Source organism: Eptatretus burgeri, chromosome 9 (genome assembly GCF_056783735.1).
Source record: "Eptatretus burgeri isolate ZD-2024b chromosome 9, Ebu_testis_v1, whole genome shotgun sequence".
Classification (NCBI taxonomy): domain Eukaryota; kingdom Metazoa; phylum Chordata; class Myxini; order Myxiniformes; family Myxinidae; genus Eptatretus; species Eptatretus burgeri.
In genome coordinates, this window is record NC_140969.1 from 54,597,990 (window position 1) to 54,625,341 (window position 27,352).

The window sequence follows — 27,352 nt, forward strand, 5'->3', positions numbered from 1 at the left end:
CCTTTTCAAACTCTTCGTCTACAGTGCATGTTGCCTCAAAACCAGAAAGCAGGGGAGGGGAGGGTGAGTGTAGGGAGGGGGAGTGTAGGTTGGGGGAGGTAAGGAGAGTTGTTGAAAAAGTGTGTGGGATTGCAGAAGAGCAACTTTGAGAAGGGGGAGTGAAGGGTGAGGGGAGAGTTGAGAGAGAAGGGTGAGGAGGGGGGGGTAGTTTCTGAAAAAGGTGAGAGGGAAGCTTGGAGGGGGGGAGTGTGGTGGTTGCTTTGAAAGTGATGGTTGAGAAGGGTGAATGGTCACTGAATTTGGAAAAAAGGGATGACTGATGGAAAACGAACATGCATTGCGCACTATTTTTTTTTTTTGTAGGTCAGAGATGTAACTAAAGATATTACTTGAGGGATTCAATGAAGGCAAATTAAGAGAATGGAGAGAAGAAACTGTCACAGTTGGACTTTTCAGACAAGGTATGAAAGAAAGTTCGAATTGAGAGCAGTCTGTTGAAAAAGAAAAAGAGTTGTGAATTGTGACACAGTAATGAGAACCACACGTGTGAAAGAGGAAGTTGAAGCATTATAAGAGACCATTTTTATAATTATTATTGTTGTTGTTGTTGTTATTTTTTGATAAAGCTTGCATTAGATTAGGTAAAAGAAAGGTCGAAGAAAAATTGAGGTGAATGGTGAATTTGGATCAGCAAACACAGAGGGCAGAAACAATTGCAGCATAAACATGTGGTTCCAGGATAGTTAAAAGTGCATGTATTTATTTATTTATTTATTTATTTTCATAAGGATTGCGTAAGATTCGGAAAAGGAAAGGTTGAAGTAAAATCGTGGAGGTGTATGGTGAATTTGGATCGGTAAACACAGAATGAAACTGATGGGTCGATGAAAAGTACAAGGAAGAGGGTAGAGAGAGGTGTAGTTTTAGGAGGTGTATAGTTCAAAAAGTTACAAGGGAAAAAAAAATTTGATGGATTTTTGAAGATTATGGTATGGAAGGTTGTAGGAAGGAAATGTGAAGGTAATTTTGAGAGTGGGTCAGCTCAAATTGAAGGAAGATGGTGTGACAGCAGCAGGAGGAGGAGGAAGAAGAAGGATCGGTACTCATGAGTATGGAGGGAGAAAGCTTTTTGTTTTTTTTTTGTGATATATATTTTAATTTTAAGACAAGAAACAAAGGGTGTACTTGGGAGGGATATATGGGGTGCAGTGGGAAAACTGGGGAAAATAGGAACTGATGGTAAAAGGGAGAAATTACAAATAATAACGATCGTACACCAAGACAGGAAAGACGGGTAGGCCTCAAGGAAACCTGAAAAGACAAGATCAACGAAAATTCACAAAATAGCACAATTTTTGAAACAAAACCGAACTAGCACCACACAATAAACATGTAGGTAAGAAAATAAACGGTTAAAACGTGAAAAATAATGACCGGAAACTTAACTTTGAGAAGATCGGCAGAGACGCCTGAGAGAACCAGTTCTAGCCTCAAAACCCAGAACCGGATGTCATGTTTCCAGACTTTATGGGCACCGTGTGTGTGTGTGTGTGTGTGTGTGTGTGTGTGTGTGTGTGTGTGTGTGTGTGTGTGTGTGTGTGTGTGCGTGTGAGTACATATATATATATATATATATATATATATATATATATATATATATATATATATATATATATATATATATATATATATATATACTGAAACGCAAAAGAAACCACCTTTTAAACCTTCAAACATCAGCAATAACACTGTGTGTAGTAAATGTGTGAACTTATTTGTGGACAATAGTGTCCTCGCTTTCAGACAAAACAGTCACGGATAGTCACTTGAACCTTCAATGGTCACTTCATAGCACAGCTGTTGAACAGCCGTTTTGACTGTCAGTGATTAGCCAAGGGGTACTGGATGATTTTAATGAGCTGCACGTGATGTCTTGATATTGGCTTTAAAAAAGCCAATGTAAAATGGGAATTTCAATCAACATGCCACAATTGTCAAGGGAGCAACGGCAGTGTACCTTGGGCATACTGCAAGGCGGATTGAGCTACCGTGAGGTGGCACGTCACCTTGGCTGTTCACACCAGACGATATCGGCCCTGGTGGACAGAGACACCCTCCACAACTCTGCAGATGACAGACCTCGATCAGGGACGCCAAGAGTCACCACTGCAAGGCAGGACAGGCAGATGGTCCTCAGTCAGATGGCTTCAGACATTGAGGACTGAGTGGGACAGAATCCAGCAGCAATCCATCCAAAGACTGGTCGGCAGTCTGCGCCGATGATGCACTGCCTGTATCCAAAACAATGGTGGCCACACATGCTATTGAAAGGGGACTGACACTGCACCCTGTGCTGTTCTGTACTGTAGAACAAACTTATGAGGTGGTGTATCTTTGTCAAAAACTTGACATGTCATCAATAAAATGCCAATGTTTCAATTAGCAATTGTTGGTTTGTTTTATTTTGAACTGTTACAATTTTATTACATTTCAAACAAGTGGTAAGTTTCTTTTGCATTTCAGTATGTATATATATATATATATATATATATATATATATATATATATATATATATATATATATATATATATGTATATCTTCTTCTTCTTTCGGCTGCTCCCGTTAGGGGTCGCCACAGCGGATCATCCGTTATGATCCGCATTATGATTTGGCACAGGTTTTACGCCGGATGCCTTTCCTGACGCAACCCTTGTCGCCTCTTACGACACAGGGATATGGTGAACCTATTCTACCCGGGGCATACACCGGGCCCAGTACACTGGTACTCACTTCGCCGACCTCACAAGGATGACAGGCTGAGTCAACCTCCTGGTGTGTATTAATTCAAGCGGCCAACGTGGCTTGAACTCAGGACCTTTTGGATCCCAAGCTGCTACTCTAACCACTACGAGGCTATGAGCCAAGGTGGTTGGTCAGTACCATACAGATGGAGTAAGGCTCATTGTGATTTTTTAGCAAGATATATGTCCCTAGATATGAAAAAAGTGATAGCAGTGTATAACTCTCGGCCATCTCTGTGTTATCACCCGAAATATTATTATACGCCCGCTTCGCTTCACCAAAAAATGTGATATTTGCTAAAATTGGAATAAATATTTTTTTAAGGACCACAGAGTGCCAATAATTTGCATACTGGATTCCAACTAATATAGTAATAGAAATATAGAACATTTATGGGGTTATTTGTCAAACTTTTGATATAATGACAAAAAATATGTTAAATATCGTGAAAAAGTGGCCGATATCGCTTTGAGTTCAGAATTCACATTGTACATATTTGTCAATATTTCAAAAATGAAAACTCCCACATGGGCCAACAAACTTCTCCATTGCCTTTCAATTTGCGATGCTGTGATGTCATGAAACTTCAGTCCAAGTTCCTCTCCTCTGGCGAGCCTTTCACAGTTCTTGATGGATGTATCTTGGTAGATGTCAAAGACGATATCGATCCTGTCACTAGTGCTGCTATCCTTCAGTGCCATCGACAAAACAAACTGGGCAATTTCCTCCAAGTTGACTTGATCCCCTTTCACCTTCTGGATTATGCTCATTCCATCTATTATGGTTGCAGAATGATCAGGAAGTTGGTCAGCTGGGGCTACATTCTTTTGTAGATAACTAGCAAGAGCAGCCTTGTTGGTTTTACGGTGGAGACCTTCTGGGGTTGCCAGTGCCCATGGTAACGGACCAAGAGGATGGCATAGTACATCAGCCATCTGCAGATTTTGTCCCTGTGCCATCACAATGATGCGACTAAACAATGCTGTCAGCTTGAAGAATCACGGATCTGCCACTCATTTTGACCTGTTTCTTCTTGCATAAATTACTGAAGGTTTTCAGTTTGTTCATTTTCATTGGATCATGAAAGCGTTTGATTGGTGGGTCCGTCTCGAGTCTCTCAGCTTTGAAGTTTGTGTAGCATTGAACTCCAATGTCTCTGGCATTCTTCAAATCCGAGCAGATATCTTCGGGGGCTTTTTTGCTGTTGAGATACTGATAAGTTTGTGGGCTTCTTCAAATGGATTTTCCCAGCTCTTCACCAGATGTACGATTGTCGAAACAGCATCCTCATCTTTCCTCACACGCGTTTCGTGCAGGTCAGCATGTGGAACATTTGATCCGTCTTCATGTACCATTTCCCTCATCTGACCAAGAAAGGCACTCCTGTGCTCTGCAGTAATGTAATGGCGCTTGACTGCTCCTGATTTCAGACTCAACCTTGTTGTGCCTCCTGGGGTCTGTGTATCCTTGTTCACAGTGACTTCTGTCGTTTGGTCAACGGGAATGCGTCCAAATGTATTGTGACTGGATAGTTGAACAGAGAACGAACCACCCAAGAAGGCCTGGTACACAGCTGGATGATTGGCTGCCAGATTGGTCACCTCAGCATAATACGCTGGTTGGTATCGTGTATAGTTAAATCTGTCGTATGCAAAACACTAGGGGATCATGTTGTGGATAGCAGAGAGATGCAAGAGCCAATTTCCTTCTCGAGCAGCACGCAGCCAGGCAAGCAAGACGTTTTCAACATTGTCCACACAAGACATCCAAAAGGCTGAGAGTTCTCCATTTTCATGGCGAAGATGGTCTAAGAATTCGTTCCAGGTGGTGACTAACTCCGTGTATTTGGGGTTTGCCAGAAGACTGTCAAATTTCTGTTGACACAAATGTTCGACCAAATCACTCACTTCTTCTGACACAAACGTTATGGTGTTCTTTTCTTCTGGTTTGTTTTTCTCAACCCATGGAATGAATGCCTCCCATGCTAGTCTCATGAATGCTTCATACACAGACTTGTGCACATACACTGCACGGTTGTACATCTTCCCAGAAAACACACTGGCAAGTGAGCCTTCCGCTGTGAGGTTTGTTTCTATGCACAGGTCCCGGAGACCAGCATCTTGAAAACGAGCTCCTAGAATTGCGAGTATATTGCAGACTGTATGGAAAGTACCTAGACAGAGAATGATTCGTGAATACTTGTCAGTGTTTCCAGATGATTTTGGCTGCCTTAGCATATAATGCCTGGTCCAACACTACGACAATCTCCTCTAACTGTAGTGCCTTCCTCACAAGTTCTGACTGGTTTACTATTTCAGCGACTGTAGTCAATTCCGTAGCTGGAGCATTGATCGTGGGCATATAACCAACAACATCCTTTGAGACGGTCAGAGAATCTCTGGTGTTTATATTGAAACCTGTCAAGCATGATATGCACTGCTTCTCTGCGTCGGTCATTCGAACAAGTATCCAGATGAGGTTTTTGTTCGTAGCTGTGTACTCTGTTACTATGCTCGTGTCTGTTGTGAGCAACTGTGGTCCAACGCGCTGTCCAGCAATGCATGTTGTCAATTCGTGATCAGAGACATCCAAAGATCTTTGCTTTTTCTTGGCTATCTCAGGAAGCGCTTGTTTCGGAAGATGTGGTCCATAAACTCTGGCCTGTACCACGATACCATTCACACGGTGTGATGTTCCCTTTCCACTCAATGTTTCTTCCAATCTATCAATGTTGTCCCATGCCAAGTTGGTAAACGTATATGGTTGAATACTTGTTGGTATGAGTGTCTGCTGATTTAGATTAGCTGTGAGCTTCTGTAAGCACAAGGCTGTGTCATTTTCTTCCAGCTGAGAGTAAGATATCCCATGGCCTAATCTGTTCAACGTCCGTATCATCTCCGTATTCCCAGTGAGTGTTTTAACCATGTATGGAAGCAGTATATGTTTTGGTGGCTTCTGCATACCACATGTCACTGCATATACCACATCTTGACTGAAGGATTCCGTGAGCATTGTTACTCTCCGTGAAGGGTGTTTGTGTTCTGGATCACCAGTTAGTAGACCGATCAGAAACCGTCGAAGATATTCTGCTGTAGTGAATGATTCCTTCTCCATGTCGGACGGGTGATAGGGCCAGGTTGTTGGTTTTATTCTCGTCCTTTATTGTTGCTCTCAAAAATGACGAAGACTGATCAATGATCTTCGAGATATTTGTTGATTTATCTTTCCAAGTTTTCAGCTCCCTTTCCATATCGCAATACTCCTGACGATATCTTGCATTGTCATGCCATCAGGTATAACAACAAGTTTTCCTTTTGTGTCAGCAAAAATCTGAATACAGTCTCCCAACTCCTGGTCCAATTTCCGACGGAGATGTTTCTTGGTGGATTCTGTTAGACTATGTATGCCTCTGGCAGACATCATCGTTCGCAGTTTCTCTGTAAGCGTTGTAACTCTGACAATTTGCTTGTTGGGAATGATATCAGTTCATATATAATGAAACAGTTCTGCATATGATTCGTCTTGCTTTTCGAGATAAATATCATTGTCCTGAGAAGGAGCAGGCTCTGTATCGAGACCAGGTGCTGGTCTTGTGCAGTCCCTGTTGCAGGAAGCATGATGATGTGCTTCAGCAGCAACTATGTCCCTACTCGTTATGGCTAAAAGCTTGGTGTCACACTTGCGGACTGCACAAGCTCGAAGCTTCTGGTCCGATCTCAACTCCACAGATTGGACTAGTTTTTCCCGAGTTGACGTTCCCTTGTATCTCTTGACATTTTCGCAGAAAATGCATGTGTAGTCATAGATGCGTGATTCTGATGAGGATCGTCTTGCCGGTCGCTTAGCATTGGAACACCCAGCAACAGCTTCCTCAGTTGGGCTTGGATCTGTTTTACATTTAAGGACTTCCAGATCTCTCTTCATCGTGAAAATGCTCCTGCATTTCCTATGGTAGAAGATCACTGGAATTTCCTTGTCTGTCACCGATTTAGCAATGTCATGTATAGGGGAGTGATCAAGCCTGGTGTTGGCGCAGTGGTTAGGACAGCGGCTTGGGATCCAAAAGGTCCTGAGTTCAAGCCCCGTTGGGCCACTGAATTAATACACCAGGGAGTTGACTCAGCCTGTCATCCTTCCGAGGTCGGCGAAATGAGTACCCTTGTACTGGGTCGGTGTATATCCCGGTTAAAATAGGTGTACCATATCCCTGTGTCGTAAGAGGCGACCAGGTTTGCGTCAGGAAGGGCATCCGGCGTAAAACATGTGCCAAATCACTATGCGGATCATACGGATGATCCGCTGTGGCGACCCCGAACGGGAGCAGCCGAAAGAAGAAGAAGAAGAAGAAGAAGATGTATAGGGGAGTGATCTCTTACTTGAGCAGCATTTATTAGGGTTTTCCATGATTCAAAACTTTGTGGACTGGTAAGTTGTTTATTTGGATCAATACTCAGTGATTCGTTGTGAATTATACAGGTCTTCCAGTTGGCTCTTCGGCCTCATCTCTGGTTTGTTCTTCCATTGCAATTGTATGAGTAACTCCACATACTGGGCAAGCACTAACCACCACCGCCACCATTACCACATTACCTGGAATGACAAAAGGAAATAACAATTTAGTTGGGTAATACAGATGGAAATACAGGAATGTCTAAGGCTATCCACTACTTTTAGGCATTTTTAATAGATGTAGATGTTTCAATTTGTGAAATATTGCATCTGGGATGTTACATATTTATCTAGTTTTTTTGTAATATTAAATAGTTAAACCAAAAATTACACTGAGATACCAAAAGTAGATGAATAAACCTAAAATGTTCAAAATCTATGTTTTGTTCCAAAATATCAAAATTAGGGGGTATGGTTGAACTTTGCCAAAATATGTGCCTCAAACAACCACCATATTACAAAGTAATGATATATTCCAATGCAGTGGTTCCTTGCGAAGATTTTGAGGGGTCAAATGTTACTCTGGGAGTTTTTATTTTTGAAATATTGACAAAAACGTACAATGTGAATTCTGAACTCGAAGCGATTTCGGCCACTTTTTCACTAAATTTAACATATTTTTTGTCATTATATCAAAGGTTTGACAAATTGCCCCCATACATGTTCTATATTTCTATTACTATATTAGTTGGCATCCAGTATGCAAATTATTGGCACTCTGTGGTTCTTAAAAATATATTTATTCCAATTTTAGCAAATATCACATTTCTTGGCGAAGCGAAGCGGGCGTATAATAATATTTCGGGTGATAACACAGAGATGGCCGAGAGTTATACACTGCTATCACTTTTTTCATATCTAGGGACATATATCTTGCTAAAAATCACAATGAGCCTTACTCCATCTGTATGGTACCGACCGGTCAATTTGGGGGGGTCTGCCTCATAGCTTATACGCCAACACCAGGATATATATATATATATATATATATATATATATATATATATATATATATATATATATATATATATATATATATATATATATATATATATATATATATATATATATATATATACACACACACACAACCGGGCGTAGTGGCATGTGCCTGTAATCCAGCTACTTGGAGGCTTGGGTTGGAGGATCGCTTGAGCACGGGAGCTCTGGACTGGGCCGCGCTATAAGAGGGTGTAGGGCAGCTCAGAATCATGGTGAAACCCAATCCTTATCCCTGTGTCGTAAGAGGCGACCAGGGATGCATCAGGAAGGGCATCCAGCGTAAAACCTGTGCCAAATCAGTATGCGGATCATAACGGATGATCCACTGTGGCGACCCCTAATAGGCCAAGCAATAAAGTGCCGAGGTTGGACAAAAATGTTAACAAAGCAATTTCACCTGAAATGGGTTCTTTGGAGGTATCTCGAACCACACAAAAAAGTCCACTCGAATCCATCCATGGCAAATACTCGTTTTCACTGAAAATCCAAGATGGCCACCGCCACGGAGCTTGAAATAGGCATAACCTTGCTGAAAATCAACATAGAAACAAAAATAAAGTGTCTAATCCTACTATTTTTTGGTGCTCTTCCATTTAAAGTTACTTTGGAGGAAATTGGAAGATGTGTTCACATTGAAATCCTCTAAATATCCAAATTTTGGCCTAAAATTACCCCTAAATGAGCTAACTTAATTGTCTGAACAACCGGCTACAATCTTTGACATACCTATGCAAACACTAATTTATTTTATACACATATTTGATTATTTTATAGATATTATATACATATATAGTAAACACACTTTAATTTATGGATAGTCCCATTTCATCATCATCGTTTTCCACCTCATTTTCTTCAATGTCCACAGGTGGACCGTTCAAACAGGTAATGCCCTGCCCTTGCATTGACCACAAGATGGAGTGCAATGGAGCCCATTTTTGCGGCATGTACACATTCTTGTGTTGCAATTTCCAGCACAATTGCATCGCATTATGTTAAGTCGTCGATCAGGTGCCGGCGGCTGAGACATTTTGACGGGATATAAGCCAGAAGGAGTCGTCCAGCCCCATTCTTCTGCAGGAAGATCATTACCACACCATGCCTGAATCTGATGGTATGCGCGATGACTATGGAAAATTGCTGCATCAGATGTTGGCGGAAGCTTCTCTGGCAACACATACTGCGTGGCAGTCGCCACTTTCTGCTGAAACTTGTCCACTCTTGCCGAGTCAAGGGTCAGAGATGTTGTGCAGCCATAGATGATCAACAAGGCATCTTTTCCAGCTCTTTCTATTTCTGCTTTAGATGAAGATGGAGACATGAATATTGAACTACACCGCTATAGTTCTGCATATTTCTTGAGTACTGAAACTTTGCCAATCCAATAAGGTCTAGACGTAGTGTCACACCCACTGAAAGCATGCAGAAAGAGTAGGGTGCCAGAGAGTAATGGGTCAAGCATCTTTGCCAAAGTTGTCACACACACACACTGTTTGTTTGGACGTCACCATGTATAAGTCTTTGTCAGCAATATTGGCATGATGCGTTCGCAGCTGGAACACATCAGAATCCTCGGCGACGACAGCTGTTGGCTTCTCTTTGGCGTGAAGACATGCTGACATACATATCTTGTAGTCAGCATCACCTGTTGCATGTTCAATGGCGATATCCGCTTTGGTCGTTTGCTCTGCAAGTAGATTGATGAATGCTTGCTTGTTGGAAGGATTGGCAAGAAAGCTCTTCTTGGTCATGGTTACATGCACTTCTGGTGAAACCAAAACTGTAGCACCTATATCATTCCCCATCCTGCGACAATGTCCTTCATCCTTTGTTCTCGATCCATGATACCCATCAAACACAACCAAAGCATGACGGTATGATTGCTTGATGTGTTGGACGTACATTTCACAGATCTCTGAGTAGCTGGCATTTTTAGGCCATGAGAATTTATGAAGCAGGCTACCACCATCAATGATGTACTGCATACTCATGTCACAGGACTTTACACTACTATACTGCTCTCTGGAACAAGCTTGAGGAGATGGTGAATGATTTCCGATTTATCCCCAATCCTCATGCACACATGGTTGTTAAAGAGAGATGGTGGGAAAGAGCACATCTCATATCGGAAAAGATCTGGAAGTGGTACGTCACCAATGAAACCTGAAATAAGAAGACGCTGATAGAGACGCTGTGAATCCATCTCAATTTGTTCACCAGAAGATGTTTTCACATGAGTTGCTGATGCCAGGGTCTTAACTTGATTCTTCTGAGAAAACTTGTATTCTGCGACAGATTGTCCGACCATGGAATCAATGATCTTCTTTCCAACACTTTTAGTGCTGCAGAATGGTGGAAGTATTGTGCACTTTTGGTGATAAGCATGAAACTTTGCACAGTTGTAGTGTTTTACCTACTGAACAATATTAGATATGGGGCCAATTTTTTTTTTTTCCAAGATGCTGGTCATTTTAAAATGACCGCCACCATGGGCGAAATTACCGATACAACCATATAAATGAATATATTTCCTATGATTGGTTGGAAAATTGACCAGAAATGTGAAATGTCACGAACTTTTCCCTTACGTTTCACATGTTCTTCATTTCTTAACCAAGATGGCTTTCAAATTCAAAATGTCTGCCAAATTCAAAATGGCTGCTACATGATAAAATGGTGACAAACATATGAACGTGTAATGTGGTAATTGTACCATGCATCACAGTTAACGTTCTTCCAGTTAATCTGTGTATATCGCACGCATTCATCCATTCATTCATCCTTCATCTTCTTTTTTCAGATCAGTATCTCCATATCACAGTGCATGCTGTTGTTAATTGTCGAAGCTGTGGTGGTGGTGTCATAATCAAAATACCAACAATGGCTAAATCCTTCAAGATTTTAGACCCCAGACAACGTCCAGAAACTCCTTCAACATCTGAATCATCATCATCGCCGATAGATTGGACAAAATGCATTTTGTGTCAAGAGATATCAAAAGAACCACTGCGATGCCCAGCTGATTCAAAGAGGACTGATATTGACATTGGTACACTTTATGATAATCTTGCAGGTAATTTGATAAGATTCAAAGAGCTTCAGAGTCTTCCAGATAATATAAACTTATCAAGGTTAGACAATGGAACAGAAGTTTCTTCAACTCTAAAGTCGAATGCAGCTAAATGGCACAAAAAATGCAAGGATAAGTACAACAATACTAAACTTCATTGGGTAGAAAACAGGAAAAGAGATGAGTGTGAAACCAACAGTGACTCACCAAAAATGAAAGCCACTCGCTACAGCAGTGGTGGTGCAGCCAGAACATCGCAAGACACTTGCTTCTTTTGTGGTGAAAAATCAGATAAACTCCAAAAGGCATCGATGGAGAAACTAGACAGAAATGTTCGGCGATGTGCAGAAATTGTGCGAGACCATATGTTAGTTGCCAAATTGAGCGCTGGAGATATGATGTCCCAAGATGCAATGTACCACAGCAATTGCTTAAAAAGACTGTACAAGAAAGCAGTCAGTGAATTGCTCTGACAGCGGAGAAAGTTCTTCTGATAAACAACTGCACGGCATTGTCTTGGCGGAGCTGCTTTCATATATTGAAGACTGTCGTGCAGAAAGCATGGAGAATGACGTAGCACCGGTGTTCAAACGAGCAGATTTAAATCAGATGTACACTTCATGACTAAATGACCTGGGAGCAGACACATCTACTCGAGAACACTCGACCAGACTGAAAGAACGAATATGAGCCAACATACCAGACTTACAAGCTCACAAGCAAGGCAGGAACGTTCTTCTTGCTTTGCAGGATGACATCGGACTGGCACTAAAGAGGGCATTTGAAAGTGACTTTGACGAGGAGGCTATTGTGTTGGCAAAGGCAGCTGAAATAGTTCGTAAGAACATTCTGAAGCTTGAAAAGTCTGTATTTATGGGGAAATTCTCCAAGGAGTGTCAGCACCAATCAGTTTCTAAGTCTCTGACGACCCTCATTGGGATGATAATGGGTGGATCAGACATAGTGCAGCAATCAAACAATGCCACTGATACCCAGGCGATACTAACTGTCTCGCAGCTTATACGCCAAAATGACATAATTCAACGTCGTGAAGGATCCACCTCTCACTACCACAGTGTGGATCGTGAGACACCCCTGCCTACTTACGTCGGACTCCTCATCCATGCCAGGACAAGAAAGCGTGAGTTAATTGACAGAATGTATGACCCTGGGCTCTCCATATCATATGAGGAGATGGTGAATGCAAAGTGGAACTTGGATGCCTGCGCCAGTGCAAGTGTGTGAAGGCAGAGATGGCATGTACAAGATATTGCAAGTGTCATGGAGACTGTGAGCATCAATAACATGATGAAACAATATTCAGCATCATTTTGTGCTGAGAGGTAGATTGCTGTTTCTATATATAACTAACAATGGACTGCTAAAAAACCATTGCTGAATCTTGTTGCGATGCGATGACTTAGATCTATTATAACAAGATGAATGTGCACCATATTGATCGAGGTTTCTCTTGAAAAACAAATCATAGTAAAGGCCATGCCTACATGTGATAGTGATAAAAGAATTATAATTTTAAGAAAAGCTGACTTCATTAAGGATACATTAACTTTTCCAGTTATCCACTTAACAGTTGGGGAGATCCACCTCTCGAGAAATGGAGGTTACAAACTATTATTTTTGTCCAATTACTTTGTATTTACACATGATAATATTCCAAAACTTAGACGCATTGCATAGATGAAAGCTACATGTCATAAGAACATTTTGCCAACTGCAGAACTAATGTGCCTTATTATAGGAAGGGAGAGTTTGCATTCCCCTTTTATTATGCAAATGAGATAGGCAACAATTTGGTTTAACGATGTAATTTGGTTTAAATATATGAGGCAATATGCGACTCAAAGCATGGAAAGAATATATCAAGTAGCGTGGATGTTATTCAGCAAAAACGACCCTTTTTACCTCCTTTTCAGAGAGGTAGATCTCCTCAACTGCTTCAGCATGGTGGCCATCTTGGATTTCTGCACCATTTTTAAAATTGTTGCATTGTTGAAATATGCAAACATCAGTAAAGAAACTAACTATGCAATATCACGGTTAAAGAGCATGAAAAATATGAAATTAGTACATTTTAATATTACAAACAAGTCAGAAAGCAGTTTTTTACTCAGTGGCGGCCATTTTGAATTTGGCGGCCATCTTGGAAAGAAACTGAAATGGCCCCATATCTAGAAATGTTCAGCACATTAAAAGCTACATCTGTGCCAATTTTCGTGCTCATCACCCAAAATGCACAATTGGTTTGTTATGTGGCACCATTCTGCAGCACTATTTGAGCCTCATCTGCATTTACAGAATCATTTGCCACCAAGCCAGTTGATAGACTTACAATTTTCAATAATGGTTTGTTGAATACGCCACGCTCAAGGAACACTTGGAGAATTTTCTGTATATCACTCATGTCATGACGTATCCGGGCTGCTGCTAACTCACGATGTCCATCAGGTGTATTCATAGATAGACCAGCTATCGTGGAAATGGACTGGCTTATATTGTCACACACAGGTCTTGAGTGCAGGAAGAGAAGTCGAGTGCTGTCACTGAATCCATGCCCTTGGGTTAAGCCGCCAGTTGATTTGATGCTGGCCATCAGAACTTGCTCTATGAAGAGGTCTGTGAAAATTCCTGACCACGCACCGTCACTTCTTCTGACTGGAAAGAGATCATTCATAAATGCCATAAAAACATCTGGATGGGTTTGTTCCAGGTCAATCATTCTTGGGATGAACAAAGCCAAAGACTTCGTATAGTTGTAACCGGCAGCAGCAAGAAATGGGTGCATTTCACGCAGTGACCTCAAATACAGAGGCCAGCAACCTATACGAGTAGAACGAATGAAGGACGTAAGAATGGATACCATATTTTGGTATTGTATCCACAATGTTGCAGTGCCATAGCTTTGCATTGATGCACGCCAATCTTCAAAAGCAGTGCGGATGTTGCTCAATGCATCGCTCTGTAGTGCATCATCCAGAGTCATGCTTCTGTCTTGTACGTCTTTGACAAGCTGAGAGATATTGTTGGGGCTGCTGGGGTGTTTGAGGAGTCCGTACCTTTCAAATCCGGAATAGGCAGGTGAAGGGCTTCTGATGTAGTTATTATATTCAGGGCACTGTCATTTGAAGATATTTTAACATGAATGCCACCTTATATGACCTTGAAAATACTTCCAAGTGAAAGAGCACATCAAAATTAGTTGGATTAGACACTTTATTTGTGTTTCTATGTTTATTTTCAGCAAAGTTATGCCTATTTCAATATTTTACGCTCCGTGGAGGTGGCCATCTTGGATTTTCAGTGAAAACGGGTGTTTGCCATGGATGGATTTAAGTGGACTTTTTTGTGTGGTTAGAGTTACCTCCAAAGAACCCATTTCAGGTGAAATGGCTTTGTTAACATTTTTGTCCAACCTCGGCACTTTTTTGGTGCCTATTTACTGGCCTATAACGGGAGCAGCCGAAAGAAGAAGATATATACTGTATATGTATATGTATGTGTGTGTATATATATATATATATATATATATATATATATATATATATATATATATTTATATATATATATATATATATATATATGTATATATATATATATATATATATATATATATATATATATATATATATGTATATATATATATATATATATATATATATATATATCGTGAGCATCATACAAAATGTTTGTCTGCATGTCTGTGCTAATGATTTCAGTCATTACTTATCTTATCTCAACCAAACTTGCTTGGGGGACTAAGGGTGAAAGACAAATGTAGCAACTTGTCGATCCCCACCCTCTGCCCCTCTTCCCCCTTCTGCCCACCTTGGAAAATTTATCCACACAAATGGGGCTGACACAAATTCTCCACATATATTCACTCATTGTACAAAACATTAGGAACACCTGCTCTTTACATGAAATACTGATCAGGTGATTCAATGTGAAAGCTATGATCCCTTATTTATTGCACCTGTTAAACCCACTTCAACCCACTTTAATGAAGGGGAAGAGACAGGTTAAAGAAGGATTTTTAAGCCTTGAGACATGGATTGTGTATGTGTGCCATTCAGCAGGTGAATGGACAAGACAAAAGATGTAAGCACCTTTCAACAGGGTATGGTAGTAGGTGGCAGGTGTATTGATTTGAGTGTCAAAAACTGCAATGCTGCTGGGCTTTTCACGCTCAACATTTTCCCGTGTGTATCAAGAATGGTCCACCACCCAAAGGACATCCAGCCAACAGCAGGCCAGTAGTAGAAAACGGCTCATTGAAGAAAGGCCAAAGGAGGCTGACACAAATTGTGCAGAGCAACAGACGGGCGACAGTTGGTCACCTGACAGTCCAGTACAACATTGGTGCTGAAAGATCCAGAAAAGAATTTACAACTCGTCGTACCTTGACATGAATGGGGTATAGCAGTTGACGACCGCACACAGTTCCACTTCTTTCAGCAAAAATAACAATCTGTGGTTGCAGTGGACTAATGAACGAAAACACTGGACACTGCGGATTGTAAAAACATTGCCTGGTCTGATGAATCCTGGTTGCTGCTGTTTCACACTGATGGGAGGACGAGAGTACGGATTAAACCACATGAGTACATGCATCCATCATGCCGTGTGCCAACATTGAACGTTTGTGGTGGTGGTGTGGTGGTATGAGGTGTGATTTAATGCCACACATTGGGCCCCTTGATAAAAGCGCAGGAACGTTCGAATGCCACAGAATATCTGAACATCATTGCCAATCAGGTGCATCCCTTCATGGCAGCAGTGTATCCATCTGCGAATGGATTTCTTCGGCAGGATAATGCCCCATACCACAAGGCTCGGATTGTCCAGGAATGGCTCCAGGAACATGACAGTGAATTCAGCTTACTGCAGTGGCCTGTCCAGTCACCAGATCTCAATCCATTTGAGGATCTGTGGGATGAGATGGAATGAGTTATTCTGAGTGGAGATCCACTACCAGCCAAGTTGACACACCTGTGGGAAACATTGGAGTCAACCTGGACCAAAATCCCTGTGGAATGCTTTTGATACCTTATAGAGTCCATGTACCAACGAATTGAGGCTGTTCTGAGGGTAAAAGGGGGTGCAACTCAATATTAGGAAAGTGTTCCTCATGTTTTGTACACTGCATGTATATACACTGCAGTGCTGATACTGGTGGTTGTGGGAGAGGGTATTATGAGTGACGTTTCAGAGCCTTAATTGTATAATGAGTAAGAGGCCTTCACCTTCATATTCCAATTGTGTGTGTGTGTGTGTGTGTGTGTGTTTTCCTCAATGTAATTATAAAAGCTGTGCTGTGTGTTGTTGCTTACAATGTTCTGATTATTTTACCTGAAAGTGTACCATAGAATAGCTTTCTAGAAATATTGTTGTCTCTGAAAGGCATTCCAAAATATGGATTGGAAAGCATCTCGTTTATTGAACAATTTTGTGCGACACTTATGATATTATCATCATTACTACAATCGATTTGTACTTCCAAATAACAGACTGAAATGTGTCTGGTTTTCCTTTTCTAATGCTGGCAGTTTTGGAGAAATGTCTTCGTCAAACACATCAAATGCAATCCCCATAATTAATTGCCATTAAATCATCAATGAATCTAAAGCTGTTTTCGCGCATTATTACAAATATTCGTTTATTCCTTCCTCCTTACGTTATGGAACTCATGAGACTTCTGCACATGCACGAACAAACATTCAACGTAAGGGGCCGGATTCAAACCGGAGGTTCGACCACACATGAGGCTCGCCGAAGAGGGTGTGTTCGATGTGTTTTTACCTTATCTGTGATTCTGCTGTTCTTTGTGGAAGCTACAAACAATGGCGGTGAAAGTTTATTGAGTGAATATTTAACACATTCATATTTCACAATATTCATCGTTAAAGCTCCTCTTTTTTCACGTTTTTCACCAAATGTTGTGCTTTCTTTTCTTGGGGTTTTCTTCGTTTTTCGTTTGCGTTTTCTTCGTTGACGTTTTCTTCACCAAATGTTGCGTTTGCTAAGGAATAACATGTCGAGCAAGTTTGCGATTTCAGTGATGTTCTTCCATGACCCCGACATTGACATGTTGGAATTGACGACCAAATGAAGGAAAAAAAGCCACAATGCTTTTTTTTTGTCTTACGAACCCTACCTACCCATTACTTTGCTGACGGATTAATCAAATGACAGCAAGCTGAACTTTACAAACTATATATACATATATATATATATATATATATATATATATATATATATATATATATATATATATATATATATATATATATATATATACATACATATATCTTTCGAACCACTGATTCACTGACTCATATTAAAGATTGGAACCTTCTGGGTGACCTAGAAAGCTGGAATTTTGTGTACCAATGGAAATCGAAGCTGACACACTGGGAAAAATCAGTCGTTTGATAACATCTCCAAATGAAAATATAAATAAATGAAAAAAAAAAAGAAAATAAATAAGTGGGAAAAAATGAAAAAATGCAGGTGAGCGACCCAAAACAAAGGGGAAACACTGTTCGTATGCTTATACAATATGTAAGCACACCCTGCTATTATTGTTATATACAGTAGACTAGGCGTAAGTCGGCAGCGTGTAACTCGTCACTTCGCCTTAGTCGGCAGCGTCAAAAAGTCCCGAATTTATCTCATGTTAAGTCGCTATGAATAAAGGGTCATCCCTCTGTAAGTCCTCATCTCTAAGTCGTCACTTCCTCTAAGTCATCAGATGTACGTTCCCACGTGATGGAAACTCAAGTAAATTACCACTCCTAACTCGTCACACGGAACTGCTGCCTCGTGAGAAGCCCAATTTCATGGAATCGTGATGCTCGCTCATTGGTTTACACCGTCAGTGATAGGCTATTTATAACTGCGTACACACGTTGATCGCACTGCAGGCAGGACAATGGCGACTAAGCGTAAGCTTACAACTAAAACCTTCCAAGAAAAATACGACATTATCCAGTTTTGCGAGGCAAACCCAATGATGAAGAAAACAGCCATAGCTGAGAAGTTGGACATCAAACGGCAGACATTGAACGATATCTTGAAGAATAAGGGCAAGATATTTGGACAAGTGGAGAAGATCACGAGGCCGGTGTGAAGTGTGAAACGCGTGAAATGTGTGTCCTTTGAAGATGTCGATGACGCGCTCATCATCTGGTTTTGGCAAATGTCGGCTCAGCCAAATATTCGGTTGGATGGTGAAATGTTGCTGCTGAAGGCACGTAAATTCGCTGCGGACCTCGGGCATGATGATGCCGAGACCTTGCCGATGCACTGGATAGACAGATTCAAAGTGAGGTGGGGAATCGGCAAGGTCAAGTGGTGCGGCGAATCAGGCAGCGTGGATTCGCCGATACTGTCTGGATGTGATGCGCCGATACTATCTTTTGGTGGAGGATTGCCCAGACAACATCATGGAATACAATGACCGGTTTGAGTCCTTTCTCATGCACCAGATGCCCAAGAGTTTGAGGCAGTCAAACATAACGGATTACTTCGCGAAGGAGTAAAGGATCAATCGAGCTTAGTGTTGAAGTCCGATCATGGTTTTATATTGGCTTGTTTTGTACATTACCGCACTCACTCACACATAGGCATTGAGTGGTAATCATCACCACGATGACTGTGTGTCATGCAATTTGTCACCATACCTTCACCGATGGTATATGAGTTGTCTTACGGTTGTTCATTATCTTTACTTTTGATAAACTGATTCATGAATTCCATCTTTGCTTGATCACTTTCCAACTCACCAATGAACCCCCACCTCTGCCCCGAGGATTGTGTTTTCCTTTTGGTACAATAGCCGGCTCTCACACATGTGGCCAGGCCACGCGTGACTTCATCCTTCACCCCACAGTAATCATGAATGTTCGCATATGTGTAAGTCGTCACATTTCTAAGTCGTCACTTTTTTCTCGGTCCCGATGATGACGACTTACGCCTAGTCTACTGTATATATATATGTATATATATATATATATATATATATATATATATATATATATATATATATATATATATATATATATATGTATGTATGTATATATATATATATATATATATATATATATATATATATATATATATATATATGTATGTATATATATATATATATATATATATATATATATATATATGTATATATGTATATATATGTATATATATATATATATATATATATATATATATATATATATATATATATATATATATATATATATATATATATATATATATATATATATATATATATATATATATATATATATATATATATATATATATATATATATATATATATATATATATATAGATCTTCTTCCTCTTTCGGCTTCCTCCCGTTAGGGGTCGCCACAGCGGACCAACCGTCTCCATTTCGCTCTATCCTCCACATCTTCCATTGACACTCCAACCACCCGCATGTCTGCCCTCACTGCATCCATGAACCTCTTCTTTGGCCTTCCTCTTCTCCTCCTGCCTGGCGGCTCCATCTTCAACATCCTTCTCCCGATATACTCCATTTCCCTCCTGTGCACATGTCCAAACCATCTCAATCTCACCTCTCTCACTTTGTCTCCAAACAGTCCGACCTGCGCTGTCCCTCTAATATACTCATTTCTTATCCTATCCATCCTCATCACTCCCAACGAGAATCGCAGCATCTTTAACTCTGCCACCTCCAGCTCCGCTTCCTGTCTTTTTGTTAGTGCCACCGCCTCCAAACCATACAACATAGCTGGTCTCACTACCGTCTTATATACTTTCCCCTTCACTCTTGCAGCTACCCTTCTGTCACAAATCACTCCTGCAACTCTTCTCCACCCACTCCATCCTGCCTGCACTCTCTTTTTCACTTCTCTCCCACACTCTCTGTTACTTTGGACAGTTGATCCCAAGTATTTAAACCAATCCACCTTCCCCACCTCAACTCCTTTCAACCGCACCATACCACCACCCTCCCTCTCATTTACGCACATGTACTCCATCTTACTCTTGCTGACTAACATTCCCCTTCTCTCCAGTGCGTACCTCCACCTCTCAAGGCTCGATTCATCCTGCTCCCCACTCTCCCTACAGATCATGATGTCATCCGCGAACATCATCGTCCATGGAGACTCCAGTCTGATCTCGTCCGTCAACCTGTCCATCACCATTGCAAACAGGAAAGGGCTCAGAGTCGATCCTTGGTGCAATCCCACTTTAACCTTAAACCGGTCCATCATTCCTACCGCACACCTCACCGCTGTCACACTCTCCTCATACATATCCTGCACGATCCTCACATACTTCCCCACCACTCCCAACTTCCTCATACAATGCCACAACTCCTCTCTTGGCACCCTATCATAAGCTTTCTCTAAATCCACAAACACACAATGTAACTCTTTCTGGCCTTCCCTATACTTCTCCATCAACATTCTCAAAGCAAACATCGCATCAGTGGTGCTCTTTCCTGGCATAAACCCATATTGCTGCTCACAGATCGTCACCTCTCCTCTCAACCGAGCTTCCACTACTCTTTCCCACAACTTCATGGTGTGGCTTAACAACTTTATCCCTCTGTAATTTCCACAGCTCTGCACATCACCCTTATTCTTGAAAATCGGAACCAGTACACTTAATCTCCACTCCTCCGGCATCCTCTCACTTTCCAAGACTTTATTAAACAATCTGGTTAACAACCCCACTGCCATCTCTCCGAAGCACTTCCATGACTCCACTGGTATACCATCTGGGCCAACCGCCTTTCCACTTTTCATCTTCTTCATAGCAGTCCTCACTTCATCCTTACTGATCCACCCCACTTCCAGATTCACTATCTCCACCTCTTCCAACCTTCTCTCTCTCTCATTTTCTTCATTCATCAGCTCCTCAAAGTACTCCATCCACCTTCTCAACACACTCTCCTCGCTCGTCAGCACATTCCCATTTGCGTCCTTTATCACCCTAACCTGCAGCACATCCTTCCCAGCTCGGTCCCTCTGTCGTGCCAATCGGTATAAATCCTTTTCCCCTTCTTTTGTATCCAACTTCTCATACAGCTCGTCATATGCCTTTTCCTTGGCCTTTGCCACCTCTCTTTTTGCTTTTCGACGCCACTCCTTGTACTCCTGCTTACTTTCTTCATCTCTCTGACTATCCCACTTCTTTTTCGCCAACCCCTTCTTCCTTATACTTTCCTGTACTTCCTCATTCCACCACCAAGTCTCCTTATCTTCCTTCCTCTGTCCAGATGTCATACCAAGTACCTTCCTAGCTATCTCCCTCGCAACTTCTGCTGTCGTTGCCCAATCATCCCACCCATCTTTACCACCATCCAACGCCTGTCTCACCTCCTCCCTAAATTTCACGCAACAGTCTTCCTCCTTCAGCTTCCACCATCTGGTCCTTGGTTCAGCCCTCACTCTCTTCCTCAACCTCACCTCTAAAGTCATCCTACAGACCACCAATCGATGCTGTCGAGCTACACTCTCCCCTGCCACAACCTTACAGTCACTAATCTCTTTCAGGTTGCATCTCTTACTTAATATGTAATCCACCTGTGTGCACTTTCCTCCACTCTTGTATGTCACCCTGTGTTCCTCCTTCTTCTTGAAATACGTATTTACCACTGCCATTTCCATTCTTTTTGCAAACTCTACCACCATTTGCCCTTCCACATTTCTCTTGTTGAGACCATACCTCCCCATCACCTCCTCATCCTCTTTATTCCCTTCCCTTACATGTCCATTGAAATCTGCTCCAATTACCATTCTTTCATCCTTGGATACACTCTCCACCACTTCATCGAACTCACTCCAGAAATCTTCTTTATATTCCATCTCACACCCCATATGTGGGGCATATGCACTGACGACATTCATCATCACCCCTTCAATTTCCAACTTCACACCCATCACTCGGTCAGACACTCTCCTCACCTCCAATACCCTCTTGACATAATCTTCCTTCAGGATTACCCCGACACCATTTCTCCTCCCATCCACACCATGGTAGAACAGTTTGAAACCACCTCCAATGCTCCTCGCCTTACTCCCCATCCACTTGGTCTCTTGTACACACAGTATGTCCACCTTTCTTCTCTCCATCATATCAGCCAACTCTCGCCCTTTGCCAGTCATAGTCCCAACATTCAGAGTTCCAAGTCTCACCTCCACACTTCTACCCTTCCCCCTCTCCCACTGCCTCTGGACCTGCCTTCCCCGTCTCCCTCTCCTCCTTCGCCCAGCAGTAGCACAATTTCCACCGGTACCCTGCTGACCATCGCTACCGGTGGCGGTCGTTGGTAACCCGGACCTCAACCGATCCGGTATGGAAATCCGTTTTATTGTCCGCATAATGATTTGGCAGAGGTTTTTATGCCGGATGCCCTTCCTGACGCAACCCTGGCCAACTCATACGACACATGGATATGGTACACCTATTCTAACAGGGGCATACACCGGGCCCAGTACAACTGGTGCTCATTTCGCAGACCTCGGAAGGATGGCAGGCTGAGTCAACCCCCTTGGTGTTTTCGACTTGGTATATGTATGTATATATATATATATATATATATATATATATATATATATATATATATATATATATATATATATATATATATATATATATATATATATATATATATATATATATATATATATATATATATATATATATATATATATATATATATATATATATATATATATATATATATATATATATATATATATATATATATATATATATATATATATATATATATATATATATATATATATATATATATATATTTATATTTACATATATATTTATATATATATATATATATATATATATATATATATATATATATATATATATATATATATATATATGTATATATATAAGCCTGGTGTTGGCACAGTGGTTAGGGCAGCGGCTTGGGATCCAAAAGGTCCTGAGTTCAAGCCCCGTTGGGCCACTGAATTAATACACCAGGGGGTTGACTCAGCCTGTCATCCTTCCGAGGTCGGCGAAATGAGTACCTGTGTACTGGGCCGGTGTATACCCCGGTTAAAATAGGTGTACCATATCCCTGTGTCGTAAGAGGCGACCAGGGTTGCGTCAGGAAGGGCATCCGGCGTAAAACATGTGCCAAATCACTATGCGGATCATGCGGATGATTTGCTGTGGCGACCCCTAAAGGGAGCAGCCGAAAGAAGAAGAAGAAATGTATATATATATATATATATATATATATATATATATATATATATATATATATATATATTAATTCAGTGTCCCAACGGGGCTTGAACTCAGGACCTCTTGTGTCCCAAGCCACTGCCCTAACCACTGCGCCAACACCAGGCGCAGTTCCATTCTTTTTGCCCATATGTGGGGCAAATATATATACATACATACATACATACATACATACATACATACATACATACATACATACATACATACATACATACATACATACATACATACATACATACATACATACATACATACATACATACATACATACATACATACATATATATATATATATATATATATATATATATATATATATATATATATATATATATATCTTTCCAACTAATGACTCACCAACTGAGTGATATTAAAGATCGGTGCCTCCCGGATGACGTAGAGTAGAAAGCTGAAATTTTGCTTGCCGATGGACATCGAAGCCGATACACCAAGTCATCCGAACAGAATCAGTCATAAATCACAGAACCATCAGAAAGCATCCGTTAATAAAAAATGTATATAAATGAAAGAAAAAAAATGAAAAGCACAGTATATATTCCTACACAATGTGCAAAGCCCCCACGTGGCCATTGATCACATACACGACTGTCCAAAGGTCAATGTGTGGTGCGGCCTTCTCCATAACCCTTTTTCTTTGTGGAGGATACATTAACCCCAATAATTTACATGAACATGTTGGAAGGATTGGCCTTCCCACAGATTGAAGACCTGTAATCCGAGATCATTTTTCAACAAGACGGTGCTCCCCCTCATTGGGCCTTTGTCCTTTGAGCCGGAGAGCTCCGTCGTCTTCTTATTCTTATTCTTATTCTTATTCTTATTCTTATTCTTATTCTTATTCTTATTACAAAACCTTTAGGACTCGCCTCTTTTATATGCAGGATCCGGATCTCCTTAAATACGAAACACCTGTACACATCCTCACATTGACGGTGCCTTTTGAGAGCGTCTATCATGAACTTTTAAATATATTCGGACATTTGCTTTAAAGTTTCGAAAAGTTCACGTTACTATTTAAAGATTATTCCATTTAATGTGTAGTTATTTCGTAAATACATGATTTTCTCATCATGAACAGGAGCCTCCATGACGAGTCTCGCTATTGGCTCCATCAAGGCCCGTGACGAAATATCGGAAGTTGTTATTGCCTTAGGACATGGCTCTTGGGCACATTTGTCCTTGTTTTTTCTGTGGGTGTTTGTCAAAGATGTTGTTTACAACACCAAGGTGGCAAACCTTGATGTTTTGTGTGGTCTTGTGCTATTGGATTTGAGATATTTCAGGAAATAGGAGGCATCTGCTCCTTTTAGTAATATCGCTCTCATTTTATTACTAATTTTTTTATTACTCATAAAAAAGTTCTTTCTCATTTTATTACCTCTGCCACCGAAGGTGAAGGAGGTTATGTTTTCACACCTTTCTGTCTGTTTGTTTTTTACTTGCAAAATTGAAGATTTTTTCAAGTACTGTATATTGGTTTGTCGATTTTGTTATTCTGTCTGTCTGTTTGTTTGTCACCTACAGGTCAAATTTTGAACCGATCTTCACGAAACTTCACCACATGGCAAGGTGGGTCATAAGAAAGAAGCCTATTGTGTTTGAGGTCAAAAGGTAAACGTAGGCCAAAGGTCAACAACTTCGGTGGGAGTTCTAAAATCCTCAAATTTCATCCGATTGACTTGAAATTTGAAGAGGATTTATATTTCAGGTCATTGAATTCAACAAGCCAATTATTTTTGAGGTCAACATGGACCAAATGGTCAACATAGGCCAAAGGTCAAAAACAGGTGGTCTTTCTAAAATCCTCAATTTTCTTTTTCTTGATTTGAAGAGGGCTTATATTTCTGGTCACTGAATTCAACCAGCCAATTGTTTTTGAGGTCAACATGGACCAAAACGTCAACATCGGCCGAATTTCTAAAAGTGTCAATTTTCATCCGATTGGCTTGAGATTTGAAGATGATTTACATTTCAGCTCACTGAATTCGACGAGCCAATTATCTTTGAGGTCAACATCGACCAAAAGGTCAACTTAGCCAAAGGTCAACAACTAGGTTGGTGTTTCTAAAATCCTCAATTTTCATCCAATTGTCTTAAAATTTAAAGAGGATTTATATTTCAGGTCACTGAATTCAACCATCCAATTATTTTTAAGGTCAACATGGACCAACAAGTCAACATTGGCCCAAGGTCAACACCTAAGGAGGTATTTCTAAAATCCTCAACTTTCATCTCATTGACATGAAATTTGAAGAGGATTTGAATATCAGGTCATTGAATTCAACCACCAATCATTTTTGAGGTCAGCATTGACCAAAAGGTCAACATAGGCCAAAGGTCAACAACTAAGTTGGTGTTTCTAAAATCCTCAACTTTCATCCGATTGACTTGAAATTTGAAGATGATTTGAATATTAGGTCACTGAATTCAAGCACCAATTATATTTGAGGTCAACATTGGCCAAAAGGACAATATAGGCCGACTTTCTAAAATTGTCAAATTTCATCCGATTGACTTGAAATTTGAAGAGGAGTTGCATATTTGGTCACTGAATTAAACCAGTCAATTATTTTTGATATCGACAGAGACCAAAAGGTCAACATAGTCCCAAGATCATCAACTAAGGTGGTATTTCTAAAATCCTCAATTTTCATCCCATTGACTTGAAATTTGAAGAGGATATATATTTCAGGTCACTGAATTCAATCACTAATTATTTTGTAGGTCCACATTGGTCAAAAGGTCAACATAGGCCAAATTCTAAAATTGACCATTTTCATCCGATTGACGGGATTTGAAGAGGATTTACATTTCAGCTCACTGAATTCGACTAGCCAATTATTTTTGAGGTCAACATCGACCAAAAGGTCAACATAGGTCAAAGGTCAACAACTCAGGTAAATCTGAAGAAGAGTTGCACATTTGGTCATTGAATTCAACCACCAATTATATTTGAGATCAAATTTGTTTTATGGATTTTGCAGTATCATGCACTGCATGACGTCGTCTTCTTGTTTGTCTGTTTGTTTGTTTGTGTGCTCAAAAAAAAAAAGAATCTCAAAAAGAAAATCTCATATCTCAAAAAGCTATTGACTGATTCAGATGAAACTTGGTGGACATGTTGGGTGTGTGACAAGGAAGAATTGATTCAATTTTGTTGAAGATCCGAATCCGGAGTCTGATCCGATAATTTTTTCAGTGATTCTTCACCATTGAGAGATTGGGCGAAACTAATATATGGCACGATATCTCAAATAGTTGTGGACGGATTCAGACAAAACTTGGTGGACAGGTTGTGTGTGTGACCGTGACGAAATGTTTTGATTTTGGTGAAGATCCGAATCCGGATCTGGACACGAGACATTTAATTTCTAAAGTGATTCTTTACCATTGAGAGGTAGGGCCAAAATCGATTACATAGCATATTTCAAAAATGTAACGGGCCCGATATGTTCTCGTGGATCAGGCATTACGTAGCAGAGGTAATGCTCCACTGAGTGCCCTTGAAGTTACTAATAAAATTAGATGGAGGCTGCTCCAAAAAGTCTTCTTCTTTTTTTTTTTTTTTTACTATTTTCCTGTTATGGTTCACCATAATCTTATAATGAGTCGATTTATTCCTTAATTTCCACATTTATCTGAAACTTTGCATCAATACGTATATTCGTGTTTTGCCTATAGCTTCATTTGGATTGTTTCTAGACATCTATGCCTGGTGTTGG

General features: G+C 40.5%; 1 protein-coding gene across 2 annotated transcripts in view; it reads left to right on the plus strand.

Moving 5' to 3' along the window:
- LOC147020152 (uncharacterized) overlaps window positions 1-27,352 on the plus strand; it is a 140,775-nt gene that overhangs the window by 93,394 nt on the left and 20,029 nt on the right. Inside the window, exon 2 of one of the 2 annotated variants that reach the window (XM_085895199.1) lies at window positions 25,155-25,199. The exons of the other annotated variant lie outside the window; for it this stretch is intronic. Coding sequence (XP_085751325.1) covers window positions 25,155-25,199 — 45 coding nt within the window. The remainder of the gene's footprint in view (window positions 1-25,154; window positions 25,200-27,352) is intronic. 2 annotated transcript variants of the gene reach the window in all.